Consider the following 24,878-nt stretch of genomic DNA (forward strand, 5'->3'; position numbering starts at 1 on the left):
GGGGCAGAAAAGGCCATCTAAAAAGAAATAACAGACTTCTTGCATAAAATAATAAACACAATTCTCTTTTACTTCACTGTTACTTACATGAAAAAGTTTTTCTGTCTTTGGAAAAACTGCAACAATATCATACAGCCGGACCCTTGAAGAAGTTGCTCTCTAGTAATATAAAAATAAGGATGCTATTACACAATAACAGAAAATATATAAAATATAAAAATATAAAATGCAATTCAGCCTGTTAATCTAGCTACATTTATATTCATATTTATATTTCAATCATGTAACTCTTCCAATCCACCACTGATATTTTTACTTTGCTCTGTATGTTGGCAGAAGAGATCTTAGAAGCACATGAGAATTTAGATACCAACACTCACCCCACCAACCATCCTCCTCCCCTCCTACATTTGTTAAGTTTTAACTGTGTAACAAACACTGTGTTTGACATACAAAAATCAAATTATATAGTCCTTGCTCTTACAATCCAGTGGAGGAGCCTGACGGACATTTACTGAGTACCAACTACATGCATATAGATGACTTCAACGAAATATACCATTTTATTGCAAGAAAAAAATAGACAAAATTAGATGTGGTATGTTCTATGAAATATACACATAATTGAGTGTGATGCAATTAGGTTCACAATGAGAATATTGCTTAATGCAAATTAAAACACTAGATGTGCAAGAAGTAACCGAGATACGAAGGACGGAAAAGAATGCATGTAAAGGTAAATACTGAATTATTGGTTTTTTTTTAAAAGATAACCTCAAACTTATGTTGTAGGTATATGCATGTGAAAAGACTAGAAAATATGTAAAATCTCTGAACAATGGGGTGATGTGGGACATTTTTTTACATCTGATTGGCATCTTCTAAATTTTTACGATAAACCTCTTAGATCGAGAAAAGAAAAAGTGGTATAAAAGTTAGAGGAGGAAAATGGAGGGGTTAAGTTAAGTAGCAGGTGCTGTACTTAGAGGGAAGCAGGCTTGCTAGGCAGACTTGTGCTGAGGCAGAGCAGGCCCTAGATCTTACAAAAAGTCAAGACTAAGGATTCTTTGCCCTCCTCCTGCACACCCCCACTTGGGAAGGGGACAAAAAGGGGCCTCCAGGATGCTCATAACAAGAGAAATGAAAATCTTTATGATCTACAAAATAAGCTTCATTTATATCTATCTGGGCCTAGAGAACCATAACACTGTCTTGCAGCTGTAGAAAAAATCACCTCTTTCTCTAGCAGCCTCTGGGGGGGCACCATTAGCTCATAGCTGAGTCTTTCCAAGATTTCTTTAATTACTCCTGTTCTATGATAAAGGTATCCATTCTAGCTAAAGATAAAATAGCCACCTATACTCTGAAAAGTGTATCTGCTCACTTTCTCTCTACCCCATTGGGTCCTTACCATAAGCAGGCATACATATTCAAGTCTTGCCCACCTAAATTACTATACAGCAGGTTCTCCACCAACCACCCTACTCTCTCATCTGTGGAATCAAATTTCTCAGCAAGGTCAGAAGCATACACTAGCTGCATTTTTTAATTTTTGCTAAGGCCACTGATGACTTCCCTGTCCAAGAGACATTTTTTTAGCCCTTCTCAATCACTCAAGCACATTTGAGGCTGTTCACCTCTCTCCTCTTCCCTTCTCACCTTCGTGTTTTCACTCCTACTTCTCAGCAGTCCCTGCTCATCTCCAGTCCTACCTCATCCTTCTCTACTCCACCAATAAGTGCTAACATTCCTTGAGACTCTTTCCCTTACTCTTCTCATGTCATACCTTGACCAGTCTTTTCTACTTCCAAGATTTCAATTACTCTCTACAGAATGACCACTTATAAATCAGTAGCTGTAATTGGGATCACGCTTCTAAGGGCCCCACCTTCATTTCCAACGGCCTATTTGAAGGCTCCACTGGAATTCACAATAATTCATCACATCCCAAATACAATGCCCCCAAAACTGCTGCTCTGTGTGCCCTTTCTCTGGATAAGGTACCATTATTTACCTACCTGGTGGTTCAGTCAACACCTCCATCCAATCAATCACCAAATCCCGACAATCCTCCCTACTGGATGACTCTCAAAATTCCTCCTTAAATCTCTGATCCTTTTTTCTATAGTGCAAATCTCATCATTTTACTCTCTTGGTTAAAACCATCAGGGGCTTCCCACTGAACCTGGAATCCTCACCCATACTTCTCTAACCTCACTTCAGGCTAGCCAGCTCACTAGGCTCAGCCCAATTGGCCCTGTTTTACATCCCAGAACATACCACGATCCTTTCGACTTCAGGACCCTTGCACAATCCATCCTCTGTGTGAGAACACTACCTCTCCAACTTGTCACCCATGTAACAATGGTTCTTCAGGCCTCAGCTTGAATATCAACTTCCTCAAGAAGAATATCAAGATGGCCACCTTGTTACACACTCCCACAGCATCTTTTATTTACCAACCCCCCTTCTAAACCTTACTTACATTTGTCATTATTATTTGCTCAGTGCTTTTCTTGCCAATTAAGTTGTGAGCTTCATAAGTTCAAAGGTCATATATACTATTCATAGTATCATGCTCAGCATTCAGCCTTATGCCTGGTACATGTGAACTGAATGAACAGGATTTGCCAAAGGATTCTTTGATCATGGTATCACTATACAGGTACGATGAGTAGAACTAAGAGAAATCTGAGGATGGGGGAGGAGTCAGTATTATGGGAAGGGGTGGGGAAGATGTCAGTATGGTGTGAGATGAAAAGCTACACTGTTCAACATTAATCAATAAAACTTGCAGGACCAAAAAGAGAGAAGGAAAAAAATGAACTTACCAAAACCTTGCAGTGAGATGGATCCGAAACAATAATTGTCAGTCTAGTTAAAATTTTAATTGGTCTTGATTTTCCCTATAAGTAAAAGTGGACCATCAAAAGCAGCTCAAAATACCACTGGTTGGCTTTCCTCTTTATCATCACAAAGTATTCATTACAAAGTATCAGCTATAAGGGACACTGAAGATCAAAAAAACAAATAAACCCAACCCCCAAAACAGAAAACAAAAGCAAAACTAACTAGTCATTGTCATCAAGGAATTTATATATAACTACAGAAGCAGAGATGCACATACATTAAACCATAACAGAGATAACCTGAAAGTTGTTTAATTTCAAGGGATAAGATCCCAAAGAAGTACCAGGGATGATAAGAGAATACTTCACAGAAGAGCTGAGATTTGATGGAAAAGTAAGGTAGCTAGGCAAAGGAAGGTACAATCCAGATTACAGAAAGCACACATAATTGGGTATGTCTAAATTAAATGAACAGGAATTATGCTTTGTTCACACTAAAACACTTACCTGTACAATTGGCAAAGTTGTGAAGAGTTCAGAAACAGCTACTGGTTTTTCAATTTCCTACAAAAAAATAGAAAGGACTAAATATCGTGATTACAAATTCAGTCAATAGGCACCTTTAAAATGGTAATCAAAGTGACTTATTTAATGTTGAATCAACTTTAAGAATCCTTACAGCACGCAGTTCTTCACAAAAATATTTATCATTTGCACAGTAAGCATCAATTCACAACTGTTAACATACAAGAGAATACTGCACACAGAGAGTGCATTTAAGAAGTATGTTCATTTGTAGCATCCATATTACCAATATAAACACAAGTAACTATAAACATTGGTTTATTAAGCTCAGAAATTGTATTTTACCTGTTTCTTTTCCTTAAAGTCAACAACATGATTGATGGCAACAACTGAATAGCCAACTGAAAAAAAAAAATTAAAGATTCTTGTTAAACATAACTCCTTTCTGTACATACAGGCCCATCCTGTTTTAGCAGAGTGATGTGCAGACTCTGGTCTCAGATTGTCTAGTTTCAAATCCAAGTGCTACCACTTAGAATTATTTAACTGTAAGTTTCAATTCTTCATCTGTCAAATGGAGATGGCAGGACTTAGGTCATACAACTTTCATGAGAATTAAATGAGCTAACACATTTGAGGTACTTTAGAAGAGGTCTAGCTTTATATGATTAGCAAGATACTAAAGACTCTCTATTTTGTGCTTCTCCTTTCCAACCATCATTCTCTTTCATTCCCCTTTGTTCATTTTCATTCTATTAATACTTTTTCTCTCTCACCTATCTTTTCACTCATTTCTTTTGCTTCTGATCCTATATCCTTCAAAAGCCTCTCTCCTAAAGAGAAATGAAGTACTAACTTCCTCACACCACCATCTACTTCCCATTTGAGCTGCCCACCATCAAAAGATTTTCTTGAGGCCAGGCGCTTACTTTATCATTCTCATCCAATTGACACCGTTCTGAACATCCGGCTACCAAACATATGTCTAAATTATGACTTCTATTTTTAAGGCACTTAAACCTTAATGGGGATGATGGCACAAATATTAAAAGATAATGCCTATTAATGAAAAATAGGGGTCTTCTCTCTCACCAGTCTGTCTACACTCCTGCCTTCTTTCCTTCCTCCCTCCCTCCACTTCTTCCCTTCCTTCTTCCTTCTCTTCCTCCTTCAGATGTTTACTGAGCATCCACCACCTGCCAGGCCCCCTGCTAGGTGCTGAGCGCACAGGGTAAATAAAACAATACAATCCTCACCCTCAAGAAGCTTACACTCTATTGGGGGAAATAAGGCAATTAAACAAGGAGCTGCAAAAAAAAAAAAAAAAAAAAAGCATTTTGTTAATGAAAGTAAAGATTCTATAGGAATCCAGCATACAGCAAAATGAAGCCAGGTGTAGGGGGTCAGAAAAAGGCCCAGGAAGAAAATGATCTTTAAAAGTAAACACCTGAGGGGAAGAGAAATTTGTCATACTTTGGCCTCTACTTTCTCCCAGTTAGTCAAATCAACCTGCTCCACTTCTTAACTATTCTTCTCTACTCACTCCAAAGTCTACTCTAACCTCTTGTACCCCACTTGGATATCCTTTATATTGTTGGCCACCAAATAATATCCCTACTGCCCTTCAGAAATCTCAACTAGATTCTGTTTCTTCAGAAAACTTTTTCTACTTATCTGGTAACTTAGGAATACTTCCCTAAGTAGTCTTTAGCATAATTATTATTTAGATAGCATATCTCTGAAGTTAATCACTAGTTTCTTATCACATCGCAAACTAAAAACAGGGACTCTGTTTTCTACATTCTTTGAAAATTTTCCACCCATCAAATAACAGTGCTTTGCCTTCTGACTTATATAAGGTGTGGTAACTTTCTGTTTTATGTCATGAATTCTGCTTAATTTTAAAGAAACAGATTGACTAACAATGTCAATACTTTACCATATATCCTTCAAACATATTTTTAATTCAAGTAACTTGTTAAACAAACCATTTTAATTTTTCTTTTCTGTATTTATCTCTAAAAAATGTTCAGTCTTTTATTCCATAAGCATTAACTGAGAACCTGCCATGAGCCAGTGCTGCTGAGTAACTGTTGTGCCCAGGAAATATATTGAAGAATAAGACTATGGCCCCTCTCTGAAGAAGCTCATGGTGTAGTCAGTAAGAGGCTGCATCAGGAAAGAAAGACTTGAGTTGAGCTACATTCAAGTAAAGAATCATCAAAGAATATAAGTGTTAAAAGACCCATATCATCATGCACAATCCCTTTTTCTACTGATGAGGAAAGCAGACCCCAGGCCGACATTACTAGACTGTGTTGCAAAGGAAAGAAAAATGATTTAAGGATGCCTCATGGGGGTGTGGGGGGTGACGGGGAAGGCAAGAAGAAACGCGGTGATTCTTTTTGCCAGGGAGTGAATTTATCCAGCACCATTTCTGAGAAGTATCAGTTATCAATTCTCACAACAAGCTGAGAACTTTCTCTGAGGGAAAGGTCTTAATGAAGGAATCTCTATCTTCTAAGTTCTCTATCCCCTCACTTTACAGTCTAAGAAGTTAGAAGCCATGCTTAGCCCCAATAATTAGTCCTCATCACTCAGGACCTTCGCTTCTCTTCAATTCAAATATTTGCAACACTTCCACCTTTTGGTTGTGCTGCCTAGTGTGTCCCCCTCCTCTACCTAACCCCCCTTCTAAATAAATAACATTATTCAAACACACGCACCTCTATATTCTCCCCCTTCTCTGAGCCCCCAAGCACTCTACGTACTCGATTCCCGCATTTGCTCAGACATTGTCGTGAGAGGCAGGGAGGAGTGATGTTCAAAGCACTAGCTTGGGAAACTGAACATTTGGAGTCTAGCCCTAACTTCGGCCATCCCTTTCAGCCGTGAGGACCTAAACAAATCTCTAGTCCCCTCTAGGCCAAGGGTTCCCCAACCTGCAGAATAAAAGGAGCTGAACTAGTGACATTCTTCCCTAGTTCCTTAGTGTTCCACGGGTCTGGGATCAGAATAAGACCGCGGCGGGCATCAACTTCTTGGGACCTTCCAGAAACCCTGGAAGACCTGAAGGAGGCCTGGGAAACTCGGGAGACTCACGGTGAGCGGCGTTCTCTATCACCCCCCGCAGAGCCTTCAAGTCGGAACCCGCTCGAACATCCAAATCTGCAAACACCGCCATGCTGCAGTCACATGACAGCGCGCGTGCGCCCATCTGCGCAGTCGCCGGACCGCCCCTGAGCATGCTGGGAATTGTAGTTTGCCTGCGGCATCCGTCCGTCCCTCCCTCCAGTGGAATATTTGCTGGAGTTGGATATTTGAATATAGGGAGTCCCGGAGACTTTCGTCCGCCTGTAAATACGAGGAAAACTTAGGATATCAAAATCAACAGCCCCACTTAATCCTTTTGTCTTTCGAATGAAAATGTGTGATTTCCCCATAGAGAGGTTCGAATCCCCCATGATTCTCCCTTTAAAATAATGTAGAAAATGATTCATTCGAAATGCATTTACTGAGCGTCTTCCGTGACTTTTTTTTTTTTTTTTTTTTTTTGCTATCCTTTTTGCTAAGGGCTGGAAGCGCTATTTAAAGAGTCAGAAAGAACTTGTTTTTCTTACAATTCCCCCTACCAATCCAATCGTTCAAAACGTGCTTAACGTGATGGGGTGGAGGACGAGGGTACGGAGCTGGATCCTAACGCATCTGAAAAGGGTTGCCCGAGCAAAGGGCAATTTATTGTCCGATCTGAAAGGATCGCGTTGATGCTCTTTGCTCGTTGTTGCAGTAGTCAACATCTTCAACCAAGAGGTGGCAGGGCTCCCTTGGTTGAGCGCTGAGCGACACAGGGTTGATAAGGAAGGTGCAAAATTGAAGTGTTTCACAATTCTCCATCTGAGAAATGTACAAAGTGCTGTATGTCCACACATTTGATGTTTCCATATTTTGGACTTTACAATTCTCCATCTGAGAAATGTACAAAGGGCTGTATGTTCACACATTTGATGTTTCCATATTTTGGACTTCGTATAGATAAGCTTTTGACCACATCTCAATTGCTCTATGCTCTGTTGAATGAGTCCACTGATCAGGCGTATGGATGTTTGGATAATACCAGAGTGCTGGTAAAGTTTTCTAAACATTTTTGATTTCTGTACTTACCGTCAAAATTAGTGGTCCATAGCCATATTTTATGTAGTACTTCTTTATGTGACTTCCTTGTTGGACTCAGAGTTTTATGAAGAATCTGTTCCCTGTAGTAGAATGCAATTCTTCTCTTAGTTAAATTTTGTAAAGAAGGAATATTTCGTCTTTTGCAATACTTGATATTTTCCTACGTGAGAACTGAAGGAAATACTACGTTTGCAAATAGAACAAAGTCATGAGAAGCAAACCGTTTGTTTTGCGTCAGAAAATAGTGTTGATTTTGCGGGATCCTACAGACAGTTTCGCCTATGACCACAAACTCTAGATTGGTCAGAAACATGAATGTGTGGTGAAGGTAAATAACATAATTTAATTGTCATCTAAATGGCAGCATTGGGACTAAAGAGGGCCTTTTCCTTTGAAAGTCACCATGCTGCTGCTGTAGACTGTACCCCTGGAATTTTTTTTCTCCTCTGCACCCTAAGCCTAGGTAAAAAGGGAGAGAAAGTGTGAGAAAGAAAAAGAATAAATAACAAGTCACTGAGCCCTTTACTGAGGATTAGGTGATTAAATAGATAGCCACATATGAATATCTTATTTAATTCTCAAAGCAACTGTGTGAGTTAAGTACTATTTTTGTCAACACCAGTGTTTCACATCTGAGGAATCAAAGCTTAGGGAAACTGGTAGAAACAGATGTGGATGTAGATTTAGATGGGATTTGCTCAATTCTCAGTGGAATGGGGAGAGTGGAGAAGAGAAGGGAATGAAGAGGACAAGGAAAGGCTGGAGGGGAGAAGTGAGAGAGGAAAGGGAAAGCAAGGCAGGAGAGAGAAGGAAAGGAAAGAGGTAGAATAGGGGAGGGAAGAGTGGGAAAAAGGAAATGATGGGATGGGATAGGAGAGGAGCAGTGAAGGAGGCTGGTGAAAAGTTGGCCTAGAAGGGTGGCTGAAGCAGCAAGGATCTGGAGCTTAAAGAAGACTCTGGAAATTTCTGGTCAGAAAATAATATTGAAAGTGGGAAAATGAAAGACAGGGAGAAGGTTTGTATGTTTCCAAAAATTAACATTAAAGCATGTTTGATTGAGAAGATAAAGAGTAGCCCTACCTCTTTAACATGAAAAGTGTACTGGAACAAAATAGGCAACTTTAGAAGCCATTTTGAAAGAAATTAAGGAAGGATTATAACTGATATATGGAAAAGATGCATTATGATAAACTTAATGAATGGAAATAAAGAGAACCAAAATGTCAATAGGATTTGTTTTTAAATAAAGATTGCTGTCTTGAAATTGTTGCATATTAAGTGAAAAATAACTGCCCAGGCAACTGAAACTTTTTACAGAAGGCATGCTTACAAGTAATATTTATTGAAAGCAACAGGAAGATCAGGCCCTAAATAGAAACTAGCATTTTCAAATGCAATAACGAAAAATCCTATTGCTCAGAATGTTGGATAAATGGCTTACAACTTGCAGGATAATTTCATGAAAAACTGAATTATTTTTGGTATTTTCCATTGCAGCTGATAAGAGAATAAATATATAAAAGCTATCTGTGTTAAGAATTTTGACGTGACTAAAAATCTTTAGAGATGGTGGCCAAGAAAGGCACAACATTAGGAGACAGTGTGTTTTCGTGGACGGTTAAAAGTCTTGAGGATTTTAGAGTAGACTGGTCAGAATTGATAAGTATGACTATAGATGGGACTCCTGCAGGTGTCAATCAGTGTTAACATAACTTATGAAACATAAGCTTAATGTGGCAATATTTCATCAGGGCACAGAACTTAATCCAATCTAGTATAAATTGTCCAGAAAATTCCTAGAGCTGTTGTAGCAAAGTTCCACAGATTGGTGGCTTAAAACAACAGAAATTTAGTCTCAGTTCTGATGGCTGGTAGTCCAAAGTCAAGATGACCTCAGGGCTATGGTCCCTTTGAAACTTGTAGGGAAGAATTCTTCCTTAGCTCTTCCTACTCTGATGTTTGGTAGCAATCCTTGGAATTTCTTGCTTGCAGCTGTGGCATTTCAATTTCTGCTTCCATTCTTTATCTGTGTGTCTGTGTCTACATTTCCCTGTTCTCATGAGCACACCAGTTATTTTGAATTTAGGGTCCATCCTAATCCAGTGCGACCTCCTTTTAGCTAATTATATCTGCAAGACCCTATTTCTAAATAAGGTCACAATCTGAAGTTTCGGATGGACATAATTCCTTTTTTGGGGGGAACATTATTCAATCCAGCACATCTCCCAAATGGATCCCACTGTTCTCATTAGTAGACCTATATTACAAAAAAATTGTAATGAGATGCCACTGCTGTATTTTGAATTTTCTAAAAAAACCTTGTAGAAATTTGTTTTCTTTCTTGACATTTATATGGCTACACAATAGCCTTTGTTTTGCATCTTGGCCGACAATACCTAACATACTTACTGTCTGGCCCTTTACAGAAAGAGTTTGCTGATCCCTGCCCTAAGTCACTGCTTAACAACAGTGTTCTAACAACACTCTGTCTCAGTTTGCCAGAGCTGCTGTCACAAATACCATGAAGCGGTTTTGGCTTAACAACAGGAATTTATTGGCTTATGGTTTTGAGGCTAGAAGAAGTTCCAAATCAAGATGTTGGCAAGACTTGCTTTTTTGCTGAACCCTATACATTCTGGTTCTGACTTCTGGCAGTCCTTGGGGTTCCTTGGCGTGTATCCCTGCCTCCCATCAAATGGAGATGTGCTTTTTTCTGTTGGCACTTCCTGTTTCTGCTGACTTCTGGCTTCTCCCTGTGGCGCTCTCTAATCCTGCATCTGATTTCTTCTCTTTATAAGGCCTCCTATGTGGATTGAGATCAACCCCGATTCAGTTGGGCCACACCTTAACTAAAAATATTTCTTAAGGGTCCTATTTGCAATAGTTTCATACTCACAGGAATGCAGATTAAGCACATGTCTGAATTGGGGTACCTAATTCAATCCACTAAGCCCTCTATTCCACCTCCCATTTTACCCCTGGGGAGCATTTGGAAATTTGTGTGGGTATTTTTTTGCCTGTCACACTAATTGGGAGGTGGACTGGGTGATATAAGGTGGGAAAGTCTTGTGCAATGAACATATATCCCTTGTTCTACACGAATTTTGAATGTCTTAACAGACATTCATATGGAGGGAAACCTGTTTATGATTATGTGAATATGGAAACTAACTTGGTTTTACATATAAACACAATTTTTTCCCACAATTTTAATAAGCACAGAATTTTCCAGGAATGCAACTAATGGGTAAATAGAGGGAAGACTGTGCTTTATTTGGAATTTTTTATAAGGGTTGTTCCCTATTTCAGAATATCATGTCATCATAGCAACAGTATGCACACTGTTTAGGTTAACAATGCAGCATACTTATATGGTGTGTGTGTATATATATATATATATATATATATACATATATACACACATATATATATATACACCCACACACAGACACGTTCCCATACACATAAACACACACATATATAATCATCTAATATATCTTACCTAATATATGCTATGTAAGTAAATATATAAATAATAATAAGTATATATATACATACTTAACTCTTATTCAAAATACTGCATATAAATTAGAGGTGCTGACAACATTCAATTAGTTATCTTGTCTTACATCTGAACACCTTTATTAGGAGTAGATACAAGTATCTATTTTATTATATTTTTGATCCAGTGGTGCCCAAACATTCACATACTTAAATGTATATTTATTTATTCTTTCCTTTTTTTTCTGAACTATATTACAACTTGGGAATTAAGTATATTTAAAATTATGTTTATAAACTAGGAAAGGAGCATTACAAAATATTTTATTTAAAAAGCCGATTTTGGATCTAATAAGTTGAGAATCATTGCCCTGAATAAAAATCCACTGTGCTTAGAATCTATCCCTTTTAAGAAATATTTCTATTTCTGCAAAATGATTTTTGGTTATGAAAATCAATAAAACTGAATATTGTTTCTATTTGGCACAATCAAGCCTGATTTCTTGGATTGCACACAGCAATACAGTAATAATAATACTGCGTTTGTCATTTTAGTTTAGAAAAATGCATCAAGTTTCCAGTTTCAATCAAGGAATACTGAATTATTTTTTAAAAATCAGCTAAATATTTCTACTTCTCAAGTTGTATATTTTCAATTTAATATATAGTTTACAGCATGGTTTTGCAGTCTCAGCACTATTAACGTTTTGGGCTAGATAATTATTTCTTTCTTGTAGGGGCTGCCTTGAGCACATGGGATGCTTTGCAGCACTCCAGGCTTCTACCCACCAAATTTCTACAACTGTGCAATGGAAAAAGTCTCCAGACCTTGCCAAATGTTTCCTAGGGCACAAAATCCCAGGCCAATAACATTTTAGTGCTCATGGTAGGTAATTGCAGAGGATAGGGATTGGTGAATGTTTTTTTGTTTGTTTGTCTTGGAAGAGAGGTTCAGAAAGCCCGTAGGATGGGGAAAATATCTTAAGATCATAGAAGAGATGTGAATTGGTTTTCCTTAGGTAATAGGCACTTTCAGGGAAGTGGGCAAACTTCTTTTGGGAAGGGATGATCGATGTACCTTTTGAGGCTAGGCCTTAGATCCTAGGTGTCCAGCAAAGTCAAGGTCTCCACACTACAGAAGGGCAGAGGAGACATAGCACTGCTTGGTGGGACCAAGATTCCAGGACTATTCTGTAGTCTGGGGGTGAGGGACAGGGCAGGGGAACCCATAATAATGACTGTAGTTGAGTTTCCCATCAGATAGATAGGTTGGGGGGTGGTCAGAGGTCATATTTAATTTGACTTTAGAAAAATTATGTGACACTTCTTGCACAGAGTAAAATTTATACCCACCTCACATAGCATACGTTTCTCTATGATCTGCCCCTACCCCTCCCTAAAGTCTACCCTTACCATCTTCCAGTGCATTCTAAAATACACAGCTCTGGCAAGTGTACCATGTGTTGGCTTTGCACCTTCCTTTCTTGCAGTCTTCTGATGAATTTTCTCAAATGTTAGCTCTGTGAATTCTTTGGTATCTAAAAAGAAGCATCTCTTTGCTCTAGGCTCCCATATCTTTGATTCATACCTATTTTATGAGGTATTTCACATTACGCTATAGTGATTTACTTATCTGTCTTGTCCAGCAGGTACTGATTATCTGCAGTGCAGGGAACCTGCCTTTCTTATCCATCCTTAGCACTTAAAATGCTGCCTTTTAATATGTAGCTTGTATGTGTTTACTGAATGACTCAAAGAATGGATCAGGTATAGTTTTGCCTGGATGTGGAGTCATGACCATGATGGAAATGTTCAGTTTAGATATTATTTTGAAGAATACAGGATTCCCCAAATTCTGCTGAGCATTAGAAAACAAAGAATAAGATGCATCCTGTCAATTCTTTAATGAAAGTCTCTTTTCATTCTTTCTATTTTGATTCTTTAAACACCCCCTCCCCTTTAGCTTCTGCCCCAATTTCCTGCTACCCTTTCTGGAAAACTCCTGCAAAAGGTAGATCTATACATATAGTCACCATTTTCTCTCTCTCATTATCTTTTTTTTTTTTGGTGCATGTCCAGGAATCGAATCTCATCTTTTTTTTTAATCAGAAAAGTTGTCTAATAAAAAAATGTTGTGCAGAAAGTACAGAGTTCTCATACACTCCCCCACCTCCCATCCCCATTATTAACGCCTCAGTCTCCTTGTCTCTTGAATCTATTCCAGACTGCTTTTATCTCTATGGCCCTAATGAAATAGCTCCTGGCATTTGACTCAGTTAATCAATCCTCCGCCCTGAAATGCTTTCTTTCCTTGATTTTAGGCAGCCAATCTCTCTTGCGTCTCCTCCTAACTCAATGGCCTTTCCTTCTCAGACTTTTTTTGCTGGTTTTTCTTCTTTCTGATCTCAGGGTATTGGAGTATTCCAGAGTTAGATCCTCAGGCATCATCTCTTTCTACTCTTCCTCTTGAGGCATCAATCTGCCTAGTTGACATCTTCCCTTGGATAACAGAATCTACAAATTAATGTGCCCCCAAAAGAACTCTTATAACAATACCTGGTGTGCATTTAGTACTCAATATGTGTTGACTCAATCAATAAGTAAATGGAGATTTTATTTATTTATAAATTGAGAAACTTTATTTTTCTTGCATTAGAAGTCCTTCAGGTTCAGACTCTGGGAAGCCGACAATGTTCAACTTGTTCCTTGACAAAAGCTTTCCAAGGAATTTCTTTTTGGCGTTTCCAATGTTGAAAAGATTCTCCACTAGGGGGTGGGCATGCACCACTTACATTTCAATAATGTTTCTGGTAAGAAAAAATTGAGTAATTAATAAAATACATAAATGTTCTTGGATGTACCTGTACTCAGATTTTTAAGTTCATTCTTATTGAGGGGAAATTTTTAAAAGTTATATTTATTTTGCAAAGAAAATGAAAATTTTCTAAAGTGAAGAAATTTAAGAAAAAGTACATTTCTGCAGTCAGCAATAAGGGACAGTGCAAGTGAACATAGGATAAATAGAATGGTAGATATATCTGAATTAAAACAAAAGTGAGAAGTCACTTTTAAGCCTGAGGAATCATTTTAAATAGGAACATCTCTTGGTTATAGGCCTTATCCCATACTCAATTCATTTGACAAATGTTTATTGAACACTTAGTATGTGGCAAGAATAAGAATATAGCCTTGCTTTGGGGGAGTTCACATCCTTTTGAGAGAGACATATACGGAAATCAGCTATATTGGCTGTGGGAAGTTACTGGTACCCCAGTCAGCATGATAACAGCATGCTTGACCAGTGGGTGGCCAACGAACCCTAATAAGCTTTATTTTATTACATTTACTTGTGATTCTTAAAGTAAATCCAGACTATCAGAGTATGCTGGTTTTGAGAAAAGAAACAATGCTAAGCTTCTGTCATACGGATGGGTATGGGTGGGTGTGCATAGATATGATTACATGTATGTATGTAGATGAGCTAGATGAGCTCCTAGAGGGAAGAAAGGCTTATGAAAAGATGATAATTCAAGTTGTAGGATGTGGCTACTCTTCTGTACTTCCCCAGAGGAGTTTTGAGAGCAGGAACTTTCCAGTTGGAAAACTGAAAAAGCTATATTCTCAGGTGCCCTCATAGGCAATTTTATGAGAATGCTGTTATAGGCAATGAAAGTCTAGACAAGAGATGGTCCTTTTTAAAGCAGTAGAACTACTTTTTAAATGCAAGGAATAGGAGAGATAAAAACTAAAGATCATGATTTGCTTTAGATGCCAACACTTCACTTATTACTTCTAGTATAACTGCCAAAGAGTGTGCAGGCAGGGAGAGGGGGAGAAAGCAACACTTTGGTATGGATTTTAAAACACCAGGAAGCCAAGGACAAAAGCAAATGACAAATTTAATGAATGTTGAGGTATTTCATGAATACTTTGTGAAGTTATATCTTCAGTTTTTCTTTGTGAGAAAATTATGTAAAAGTATACATGAAATTTTAGCATTCTTGTGAAGACACAATTATCTGTTAGTGAAGGTTGGAGGGAAGCTGAAAGAATTCCAGATTGTTATGTCAGGATTTTGGAATAATACAATGATAGATGAAATTCAGACTCCACAGAAGCAAGGTAATGCTGCAGAAGCTGAGATTTTCAATAACTATGCTTATGCAGTGTGACAGCTTATAAATTAAAAATCTAGCAACTTCTTAGGAAATACACTCAACCATCACTAGAGATAACATAATAGAGGTGATTGCTCTGTAAAAAGGAAGGTTTAGACCTTATGCTATCTTGAAAATGGAAGAGAAAGTAAATCTGAAAATAGTATTCTAATGATTATTCAGCACCTTTATATTCCCAGCTAAAAATAAAAGCAAAAAACATCAGAAGCTACTATGAAACATAAATGAGCTGGGTAAGTGCTGATAAGAGTATATTTTATTGATTGTTGATGCAAATAAAAACTGTGACTTTTCAAATCCTTTGTGCAAATAATTTATGTATAATACTATTCAAAAGAGCCAAGAGAGCTATTTGGGTGGGGGGGAGGAGTAAAATGAGAAAAGTCAAAAGTAGCTTGTGAAACTTATTACCTTAAGGAATTCTAGAGACCTTAAGACAATTCTAAAGCTCAACCAAAAAATGAGACATTTCAGTGTAGTCATGTGTGATCTTTGAAAAGTCATCAAACCTCTACAGGTTGATATCTCCTCCTCTGTATTGAAGGATGGACAAGTTGCTTTAGATGATTTCCAATTGCAAGCCATTTTTCTTTGAGAGTATATTTAATACTAATAGGGTTGAGGAGATTTCCTCTTTCATCTTACTTATGAAATAGTGTTGCTTTATGGCCTATATACTGCCTTCCACTCTTCCTCTGATGCAATGGATTGTTTTGCTTCTCCCACCAAGAGGAGAAGTCTCTGAAATGTTGGTAACAGCAACGAGCTACGAGCATTGAGGGGGATTCTCCCCCGGGCATTTTTTTTTGAGTCTGTAGAAAGAAGAACATGGGCGTATTAATCAGATAAACCTGCGTTTGATTCCTAACCATTACTTACCAGCTGATTGTAATAGCAACAGGGTTTCCTTATCTGGAGAATTAAGGCTAATACCTACCTTGAAGAATGAGAGCATTATTCAGCAATCAGATCAATACATTCTGATGTTTCTGTTCCTTTTCTGATTTATAACCCGCTAGGACCTATCTAGAAAAGAAAACAGATTTGATTATATTTAGAGTCTTAAACTAAATAAATCACTGCTTGCTTCCAATAAAACCTTTAAACAAAATGGAATGAAGCAAATCTCAGAAATAATAAAAATCAGCCACTCTGACAGGTTTTGAATACCAAGGGTATTTCAGCCAATAGGTATTAAATCAACAGACATCTCCAGGATTCTTCTGCAGATAGTGACAACCGGTCATTTCTTCAACTATCTGCAGTATTTCCAGAATGACAAGGGAAAATTAACCCTCATTTCAATATTAGGCTTTGAAGTCTGAATATAAAGGCGGCCAGAGTCTATTTTCAGAGCTGAGAGGACTGCTTCTAGAAGCCTGGAGGGTTATTAAAATAGGTTTAACCCTCCTGGGGGGCCCTTTCCCAGAGCCCCAGGCCCTCCTTGGTACCATTTCCTCTCCTTTTTCTTCTTCTGAGCTCCCACCCCCACCCCGTTTCTGCTTCTCCTTTTCCATCTTCGCTTTCCCCGTCCTTAAGTGATCAAAATGGGAAACGGAAGTATCTATTTGTTACTGGGTGTAGTGATCGAAAAGGTCATTTTAATGAAGAAAAAATTGAAACCCCTCTCCCGGTTCTTCATTTTGAAATGAGACTAAACGTCCGCGGGCTCCTTGGTCCTCTTAGCAAAAGAAACCCTCGTCCCCCACCAAACTGTCCATTACTACTGTGAGGAGGGTCGGGTCTGTCGGAGGGGGTCTGAATCTCCTGCTGCACGGAAAGATCTCTGAGAGAAGCGGCTCGTGTAGCAACGCTCCCCGCCCAGCAGGGAGGCGCAAGAAGGACTGCGGTGCCTGGTCAGCCCCGGACGCCCATCCCGGGAGCGCAAGAGGCGCAAGAGGCGCAAGCAGTACCCGCCGGCGGCGGCGGCGGCGGCGGCGGCGGCGGCGGCGGAGACGCTGCGCGGTTGCCGCAGGGGAGCGGCGGCGGCGGCGGCTGGCGCGAGGGGCGGGGCAGACTCCGCAACTTCTCCGGCCGCCTCCGGGCGCTCTCGGCCGAGCCACGCAGCGGCTGCGGGCTGCGGGTTGCGGGCTGCGGGCTGCGGTGCGGCCAGCCGAGTCTCGCACGCGAGCTCGCGCGTCCCGGACGTCCGTCGGGTCTTAGAGGCGCCTGCCTCAGGGAGTCCCAGCGCGGCAGCGCTTCTGCGGTGTCCGCCGGGGCTGGGGGTCCCGGACGTGCGAGGCCGCGAGATAGAGCCGGGCGCCCCCCAGCGGCTAGCCTGGGCCCCATGGCTGGGCCCCGCGGAGTGGAACCAGCGAGGTGAAGCCCCCGGGCCGGCAGCCGGAGCGCGTGGTGGGGGCGCCGGCTCCATGGGCAGCAGCGCACAGCGGCGCGATGATGGGCGTTAACAGCAGCGGCCGCCCGGACCTTTACGGGCACCTCCGCTCCTTCCTACTGCCCGAAGTCGGGCGCGGGCTACCGGACCTGAGCCCCGACGGCGGCGCGGTCCCGGCTGCGGGCTCTTGGGCACCGCACCTGCTGCATGGGGTCCCCGAGGTGACGGCCAGCCCTGCGCCCACCTGGGACGCGCCCCGGAACAATGTCTCCGGCTGTGGGGAGCAGATCAACTACGGCAGAGCTGAGAAAGTTGTGATCGGCTCCATCCTTACGCTCATCACGCTGCTGACGATCGCAGGCAACTGCCTGGTAGTGATCTCGGTGTGCTTCGTCAAGAAGCTCCGCCAGCCCTCCAACTACCTGATCGTGTCCCTGGCGCTGGCCGACCTCTCAGTGGCCGTGGCGGTCATGCCCTTCGTCAGCGTCACCGACCTCATCGGGGGCAAGTGGATTTTTGGCCACTTCTTCTGCAACGTCTTCATTGCCATGGACGTCATGTGCTGCACGGCTTCGATCATGACCCTGTGCGTGATCAGCATCGACAGGTAAGGGTCGGGCCGCCCCGGACGGGGTTGGAGATGTGCGGGCCGCTGAGCCCCGCGCCCTCGCCTTTCTTGGGAGAAGTCACGCCAGACTTCAAGGCGGGATGAAGGGTTGGCCGCAAAACATCAACGCTCACGCAACAAGCCCACACCAAGCAACTTCAGTTACAGCATATCTACATAAACCTTTAAAAGTAGAGCCTGAAATGCTCTGGTTTACCATAGCGAGGATTTTAGGATCAAAGTTAGTGTTTTCAGTATAAGCAGTTCCACCGGGGTGGGGGTGGGGGCGGGGGCCTTGGCTTAGTTTTCGAAGGAAGGGATTTGATGTTTTTTGAGCTTGACAAACTCTTGCTATGAGACTGAAAGAGTCATTTCTTTACTTTAAGAAATCAGCCTGACAAGTTACATGGGTTTCCCAATTGTAGGAGCTACTCTCCTAGGCCAAGGAAAGAAGCTAGGGACTGACCTGAAATTGATGGATCACAGGTTTTAAGCGTTTGCACCCCTATGGTTGCTAATTCAGAATTAGATTCTTTTGGAAATCTCTTTTTGTGTTTGGCAATGCTGTCTGTATCCTGCAAGCTTACTGACTAGAGCCTTATTCCCTGTCTGAAAGGTTGGTTCTTACCGTTCATCAATTCCCTTGGGAACCTTCTCTTGCTAATTGCCCCACTTGAGTAATTGAAACAGAGGTTGACCATCTGCCAAGGATGCTAGGGATCCCGCCTTTGGTGTCCAATTGGATTGAGACCTCCAGGATTACTTCAGACTCAAATGACAGGATTCTGAAAATGGAGCTGGTCTTTGGCCTTAGATATATTTGTGCAGTTGACAACTTGAAGTATGGTCCCTATGCTCTTTTGGCCATAGAACAACCCTGCTTTTCTTGAAACTGAAATATTAAACCTTCATAATCACACTCAGATACTGTGGTGTTTTTAAAACCTCTTTGCTTCACAGGGCTAGTATCCTGTTGTGTTTAATGATACAGAGAAATGGTTGCTTATTTCCTTAGCAGACCTACAGAATCTTTGAATGGGAGGCCTGTCAGCATAGGAGAAATAATTGATGGCTTTACACTTAAAATGATGGTGCTTTGAAGGAGGGTCTAGCATGAAACTGAGATTTTTCTCCTTTTCCTCCTTGTAAATACTCCTATTTTGTGGTTTGTCAATATCTGACATATTTCATTATTTTGCGGTTTGACCAGGGTTTATAATTACTAAATAAAGGGAATGATAGGAAAGTTGATATTTTCAAGAAAAAATATACATTATAGCTGTGTTTAGTTAAAGGTCTATATTATATTTAAAAAAATTGATCCTGCCATGTTATATACTATAGTAGGAGCTTGTGATGGCAAACAAGGAATTATTTTAAAAGCAAAGCATGATCTGCATATGTGTGAATATTAGTTCCAAAATTGGCAGCTGAAGTTCTGAATTACTGTAGTTAAGGATGACAAAAACATATGCATTAACAGTCTGGCTGTGGCAACAGGAATTAGGAGAGTGCAATATACATAGTAAGTGTATATATGAGTTATAAGCGCAGAAGTCTGACTGCTCAACCAACCAAAATGGTGCTTCTTGCATGAATGGAGTCCTTTTAAATGGAACTTGGGGTAATAAAACAAATAATTTGTGCTGCAAATAATGAATTTACAATCCTTTTTTCACTTCATGAGTGATAAATGATAAAGAAACAGTACCATGGGCTAACTTGTTTCTCAAGACAGCCAGTGCTTCTGTTCTGGGCACATTGAGGTTGGCAGGTTTGGCTGAGGCTACTCTGTGATTCCAGTACATGAACTAAAGGCATGCTTCACTTATTGTTCATGTGTGCCTTAGTACCACCAAGAACATTCCATATACAGAGGAGGTTAATTCTTGCTAGTAAGTGCCTCTAATTACTTTATCCACTAAAGCTCTATTATTGTAATGAATTGTGGTAATACGAGGATATGGATTCTATCTCATCATTTCCTATAAGAATGGCTCCATTGGTGAACTTTGTTAAAAATGATTTTAAAAGATCAGCATTTTATTCTTTCATATAAAATTAGCTCATAAAATTGGAAAGTAAAGATTGGTTTTCTTTTAAGAAGACACTGAGCTAAAAATGAGAAAAATAAAGGTGCGTTTGATATCTAAGGTGAATTATTTCTGAAAATAATGCTTTCTTCATTTTCATTGAGAATTTGATAGATGAGAGAAAATGCTCTAAGAAAAACTCTGAAAAAAATACTTAAACTTCATTCATTCCCTCAGGAATACCTCATCTAGCTTACACTGTGCTGTGTGCAGTATAATCAAAGATGAATAACAATATTCCTGCTTTTGAATTCATATTGCAAGAGATTGGAGATCCGGTGGACATTTAACCTTTCCAAAAATGGAACTTTTGAGTTTTCCTAACCATTCTTCACCATGCTGGGCTGTTTCTCTAGTCTTTTCCAATGAAATGCCAACATTTACCACTTTCAGGTAATCATTCATAGTCATTGAAAAAGTAGCCACTTCTTTTTAGATGGAAACTCTCTTATCTATCCACCACCAAACAACCTTCCCTTTGCTGTGTGCCCCCTATTTTTCTTTTCTTTTTTTGCCTTCCAGTTAAAAAGCAGGAGCACATTATGTCCCAACAAAAGCCACACCATCTGAACTTCATAGCCATCCTCTCTCACCTCTCAAAGGACTTTGTTCCTTAATTCATCTCTCTTAATTTGTCTGTCTTCAGCTCCCCACCTCTGTTGGATCGAGTTCATCAGTGTACAAGTTAGATCTTGATCTTCTATCTTTAAGAACCCATTATTTGCCTCTACTTCTTCCTCCAGTTACTGCTCTACTTCATAGTTAAGCTGCTCAAAGAACTGTGCCCAAATTCTATCTTTATTGACTTGTTCTTCAGATAGATGAATTTGACACTAATCTGTCACCAGGTCTTTTGCATATTCTCTAGCTGGCCTCCCTTGTTTTCCTTCTGTCTACCTTTCATTCATTCTTTTTGGCTTTTTTTTTTCTTTGCGTGCATGGTCTGGAAATTGAACCCAGGTCTCCTGCATGGATCATTCATTCTTTATGAAGAAACCGTAATGAGCTATTTTTAAAAAATTTAAGCAAGATAAAATTTACATAGTGTGAAATGCACAGATCTTAAATGTACAATTTTATGAGTTCGATGAATGTCTACGCCCATGTAATCAACACTCCAGTAAAGATATAGAGTGTTTTTGTGATCCCAGAAAGTTCTCTTGTGCTTTGTTTAAAATGCTCTTTTAAAAATGAGAATCAAATTAACTTTTTTTATACAGTTTACAAACATACAAAAATAGTTCATATATTGCTTAGGGAAGTTTATATAAAGAGTAAAAGAATAAAATAGTGCAGAGGAACAGCAAACCCCAAATTCAAGAGAGTTGTTATCTCTAGTAGAGTGGGGGTGGGGTGTTTTCAGCGAGTGGTACCACTAAAGTGGTTTTAGTTTCCTGGCTGCTAAAACAAATGCCATACAGTGTATTGGCTTAAACAATGGGGAATTTATTGGCTCACGGTTTTGAGGCTAGGAGAAGTTCAAAATTGAGGAATCATCTAGGTGATGCTTTCTCCCTAGAGACTGCCATTGTGGGGCCCGCTGCTGCTATTCTTTGGTCATTGGCTTTTCCATCATGTGGCACGTCTTCTTCTCTTCTGGATTCTATTGACTTCTTGCTGTTCCCCCTGAATTTCTCTTATTCTGTGTCCGAATTTCATTCTGTTTTTCAAGGACTCTAGTAATCCAGATTAAAACCTGGCCTGATTCACTTAGGCCACACTTGAACTGAAGTAGCATCTTCAAGACATCCTATTTATAGTGGGTCCACACCCACAGGGTCGGGGTTTGGGTCCTGAACATGCCGTGTGTGAGGGATAGGAGTCGGCCCCCAACATCATCTGTGTAGGTAATGGTTTTGTTTCTTTTTTTTTTTTTTAATTTTTTTTATTAATCAAAAAAAAGAAAATAAATTAACACAACATTTAGAAATCATTCCATTCTACACATGCACTCAGCAATTCTTAGTATCATCGCATAGATGCATGATCATCATTTCTTAGTACATTTGCATCGATTTAGGAAAAGAACTAGCAAAACAGCAGAAAAAGATATAGAATGTTAATATAGAGAAGAGAATTAAAATAATAATACTAATAATATATATATATATAAAAAGGAAAAAGAAAAAACAAAAACAAAAGATACAAACACACAAACAAACAAATAAAAAACCATATTTCAGGTGCAGCTTCATTCAGTGTTCCAACCTAGTTACATTACACTTAGGTATTATTGTGCTGTCCATTTTTGAGTTTTTGTATCTAGTCCTGTTGCACAGTCTGTATCCCTTCAGCTCCAATTACCCATTATCTTACCCTGTTTCTAACTCCTGCTGGTCTCTGTTACCAATGATATATTCCAAGCTGATTCTCGAATGTCCGTTCACATCAGTGGGACCATACAGTATTTGTCCTTTAGTTTTTGGCTAGACTCACTCAGCATAATGTTCTCTAGGTCCATCCATGTTATTACATTGTTTTGTTTCTTAATCTAGGTGGTATGCACTTCCTTGTTATCCTTAATGGAACTCTTTGTCTGAAATGTGTTTTATAAGTTTTTATTGAAATGTGATTTTCATATAGAAAAGTGCGCAGTCCCAAATGTAGAACTTGATAAGTTCCCCGAAAGTAAACACACACCCGCATAAAATAATTACAGTTATAATTATAATGATCTGGTTCATAATCAGCAACCAGATAAAGAAAAAGAACGTTATCAACAGCCCAGAGACCCTTTCCTGCCCCTTCCTAATTTCTAATACTCAAAGATAATCATTGTCTTAACTTCTGGCATCATAAATTAGTTGTGTGAAGTCTAGAACTTCGTGTTAATGGAATTATATAGAATATATTCTTTTGAGTATGGTTTCTTTTGTACAACATAATGTGCATGATTTTTAGCCCATCAGTGATTCATTCATTTTTATTGCCGAATACTATTTCATTTTGTAAATATCCATAATTGTTTATTCACCTGTAGATGGACTTTTGGGTTGTTTCCACTTTCTGGCTATTACCAATAGTGCTGCTATGAACATTTGTGTGCAAACCGTTTTGTGGACATAGATTTTCATTTCTTTTGGGTGGTAAGGTTCCTTAGAGCATTTTAACTATATCCACCCCCTCAACTTTTTGTGTTATTGTTGTCATGCATTTTAAATCCATAATAGTTAAAAAATCCATCAGATCTTATTTTTATTATTGTTATAAATAGCCAACATTCACCTGTATACTTATTCCATTGCTCTTCATTTGTTTCTGCATTACTGTGCATTCATCTGGGATAATTTTCTCCTGCCTGATTTAATTCCCATTAACTTTTTTTTTTCAGTAAGGGTTTGCTGGTGACAAAGCCTTTTAGTTTGTACTTGTATGAAAATGTCTTAATTTTGCTTTCATTTTTGAATAGTATTTTATTTGGGTATGGGGTTCTATGTTTGCTATCCCCACACCATACCCTCCCTGACATTTTAAAACATTATTCCATTGTCTTTAGTTTCCATTATTTCTCTTAAAAATTCAGCCAGCAGCCAATATTATTATTATTCCTTTGAAGACAATGCATTCTTTTTTCTCAGGATGCTTTTAAGATTTTCTCCTTGTCTTTAGTTTATATCAGTTTTTCTATGATGTCCCTAGATCTTGCTTTATTGACTAATTTCTGTTGTTATTTGTTGTTAATCCTGATTGAGGTTCTCAGTGATTTTTTAAGTTGTGCATTGATATCTTTATCAGTTTGCTGTAATCTCTTCAAATATTTTTACTATATCATTATTTCTTTCCTATGTCTCCAAATATATATAATTTAGACATTTAGCTATATTCCACGTCTCTTACTCTCTTTTCTATATTTTTTGCTTTACTTTTTCCTCCGTGCTTCAATTTTGACATTTTTTCACCTGTTTTCCAACATACTAATCATCTCTTTTGCTATGTCTAATCTGTTGTTCAACCTATTTAGTCCTTAATTGCAGTTGTTGTATTTTATAAGACTGGAATTTCCATTTGATTTTTTGTTGATTTTTATTATCTGGTGAAATTTTCCACCTTTTCATCTTTCTCCACCTTACACTGTATATTTTTTGAGTATGTTAATCATAGACTTTTTGTCTATTATCTGGATCACTTATGGTTTACTTGAATGAATCTGTTTTATTCTCTGGCTTTTCTGTCTGTATCTGGCATGCCTGGTACATTTTTATTGCATATCCAATGTTTGTATGAGAAATTGTAGATGTTCTAGATGATGCTGTTTTCTTCCAGAGAAAACAGCTCCCAGACAGGCGTGTTGAAGGACTGATTATGTTAATGCAGTTAGGGACTGAACTGATTGTAAGGCTGTGTTTTAGTTTTGGTAAAGCTCCGTCTGCCGCTGGCAAATGTCCCTTCCTTGGATGTAGCCTTTGGGATTTCAGCCTGGGGTGTTCTCACGGATCTTTCCTTCTGGCTAGTTCTTAACTCTTAATTTTTCTGTCCTTAGCATTGTGAAACTGTAAAAACTCCCACTGAAAACTCTTTTGGGGAGCTTTCTCCTAGGCTTCTTAGCTTCAGAATTCAGCAGGTGTCTTGAGGGCAATACCAGCCAAATGTTGGGCTTAATTTTCTGCTCCTCCCTTC

The 24,878-nt window shown here is 39.3% G+C and overlaps 2 protein-coding genes and 1 long non-coding RNA gene across 5 annotated transcripts in view; 1 reads left to right on the forward strand and 2 right to left on the reverse strand.

Annotated features, from left to right (window-relative positions):
- RPP30 (ribonuclease P/MRP subunit p30) overlaps window positions 1–6,583 on the reverse strand; it is a 46,010-nt gene extending 39,427 nt beyond the window's left edge. Inside the window, exons 1-5 of the mRNA XM_077125478.1 lie at window positions 6,477–6,583; window positions 3,720–3,775; window positions 3,357–3,413; window positions 2,832–2,906; window positions 88–159 (exon numbers count right to left, since the gene is read on the reverse strand). Of these exons, the coding sequence (XP_076981593.1) occupies window positions 88–159; window positions 2,832–2,906; window positions 3,357–3,413; window positions 3,720–3,775; window positions 6,477–6,558 (342 nt within the window). The 5' untranslated portion in view covers window positions 6,559–6,583. The remainder of the gene's footprint in view (window positions 1–87; window positions 160–2,831; window positions 2,907–3,356; window positions 3,414–3,719; window positions 3,776–6,476) is intronic.
- Window positions 6,584–13,684: 7,101 nt separating this feature from the next.
- On the reverse strand, window positions 13,685–17,176 carry LOC143653157 (uncharacterized). Of its 2 annotated transcripts, none has more exons than XR_013161127.1 (4): window positions 17,140–17,176; window positions 16,164–16,252; window positions 15,872–16,038; window positions 13,685–13,855 (listed from the first exon to the last, which is right to left on the reverse strand). It is a non-coding gene; the product is annotated as an uncharacterized LOC143653157 (long non-coding RNA). The 2 variants fall into 2 exon arrangements; XR_013161126.1 differs by lacking the exon at window positions 17,140–17,176 and adding an exon at window positions 16,951–17,127.
- Window positions 17,177–17,620: 444 nt separating this feature from the next.
- The window catches only part of HTR7 (5-hydroxytryptamine receptor 7), an 85,435-nt gene continuing 78,177 nt past the window's right edge, over window positions 17,621–24,878 (forward strand). For both annotated transcript variants that reach the window (XM_077124396.1, XM_077124395.1), the window contains exon 1: window positions 17,621–18,168. In XM_077124396.1, the coding sequence (XP_076980511.1) occupies window positions 17,621–18,168 (548 nt within the window). The remainder of the gene's footprint in view (window positions 18,169–24,878) is intronic.

Source organism: Tamandua tetradactyla, chromosome 13, assembly GCF_023851605.1.
Source record: "Tamandua tetradactyla isolate mTamTet1 chromosome 13, mTamTet1.pri, whole genome shotgun sequence".
In the NCBI taxonomy this organism is placed as follows: domain Eukaryota; kingdom Metazoa; phylum Chordata; class Mammalia; order Pilosa; family Myrmecophagidae; genus Tamandua; species Tamandua tetradactyla.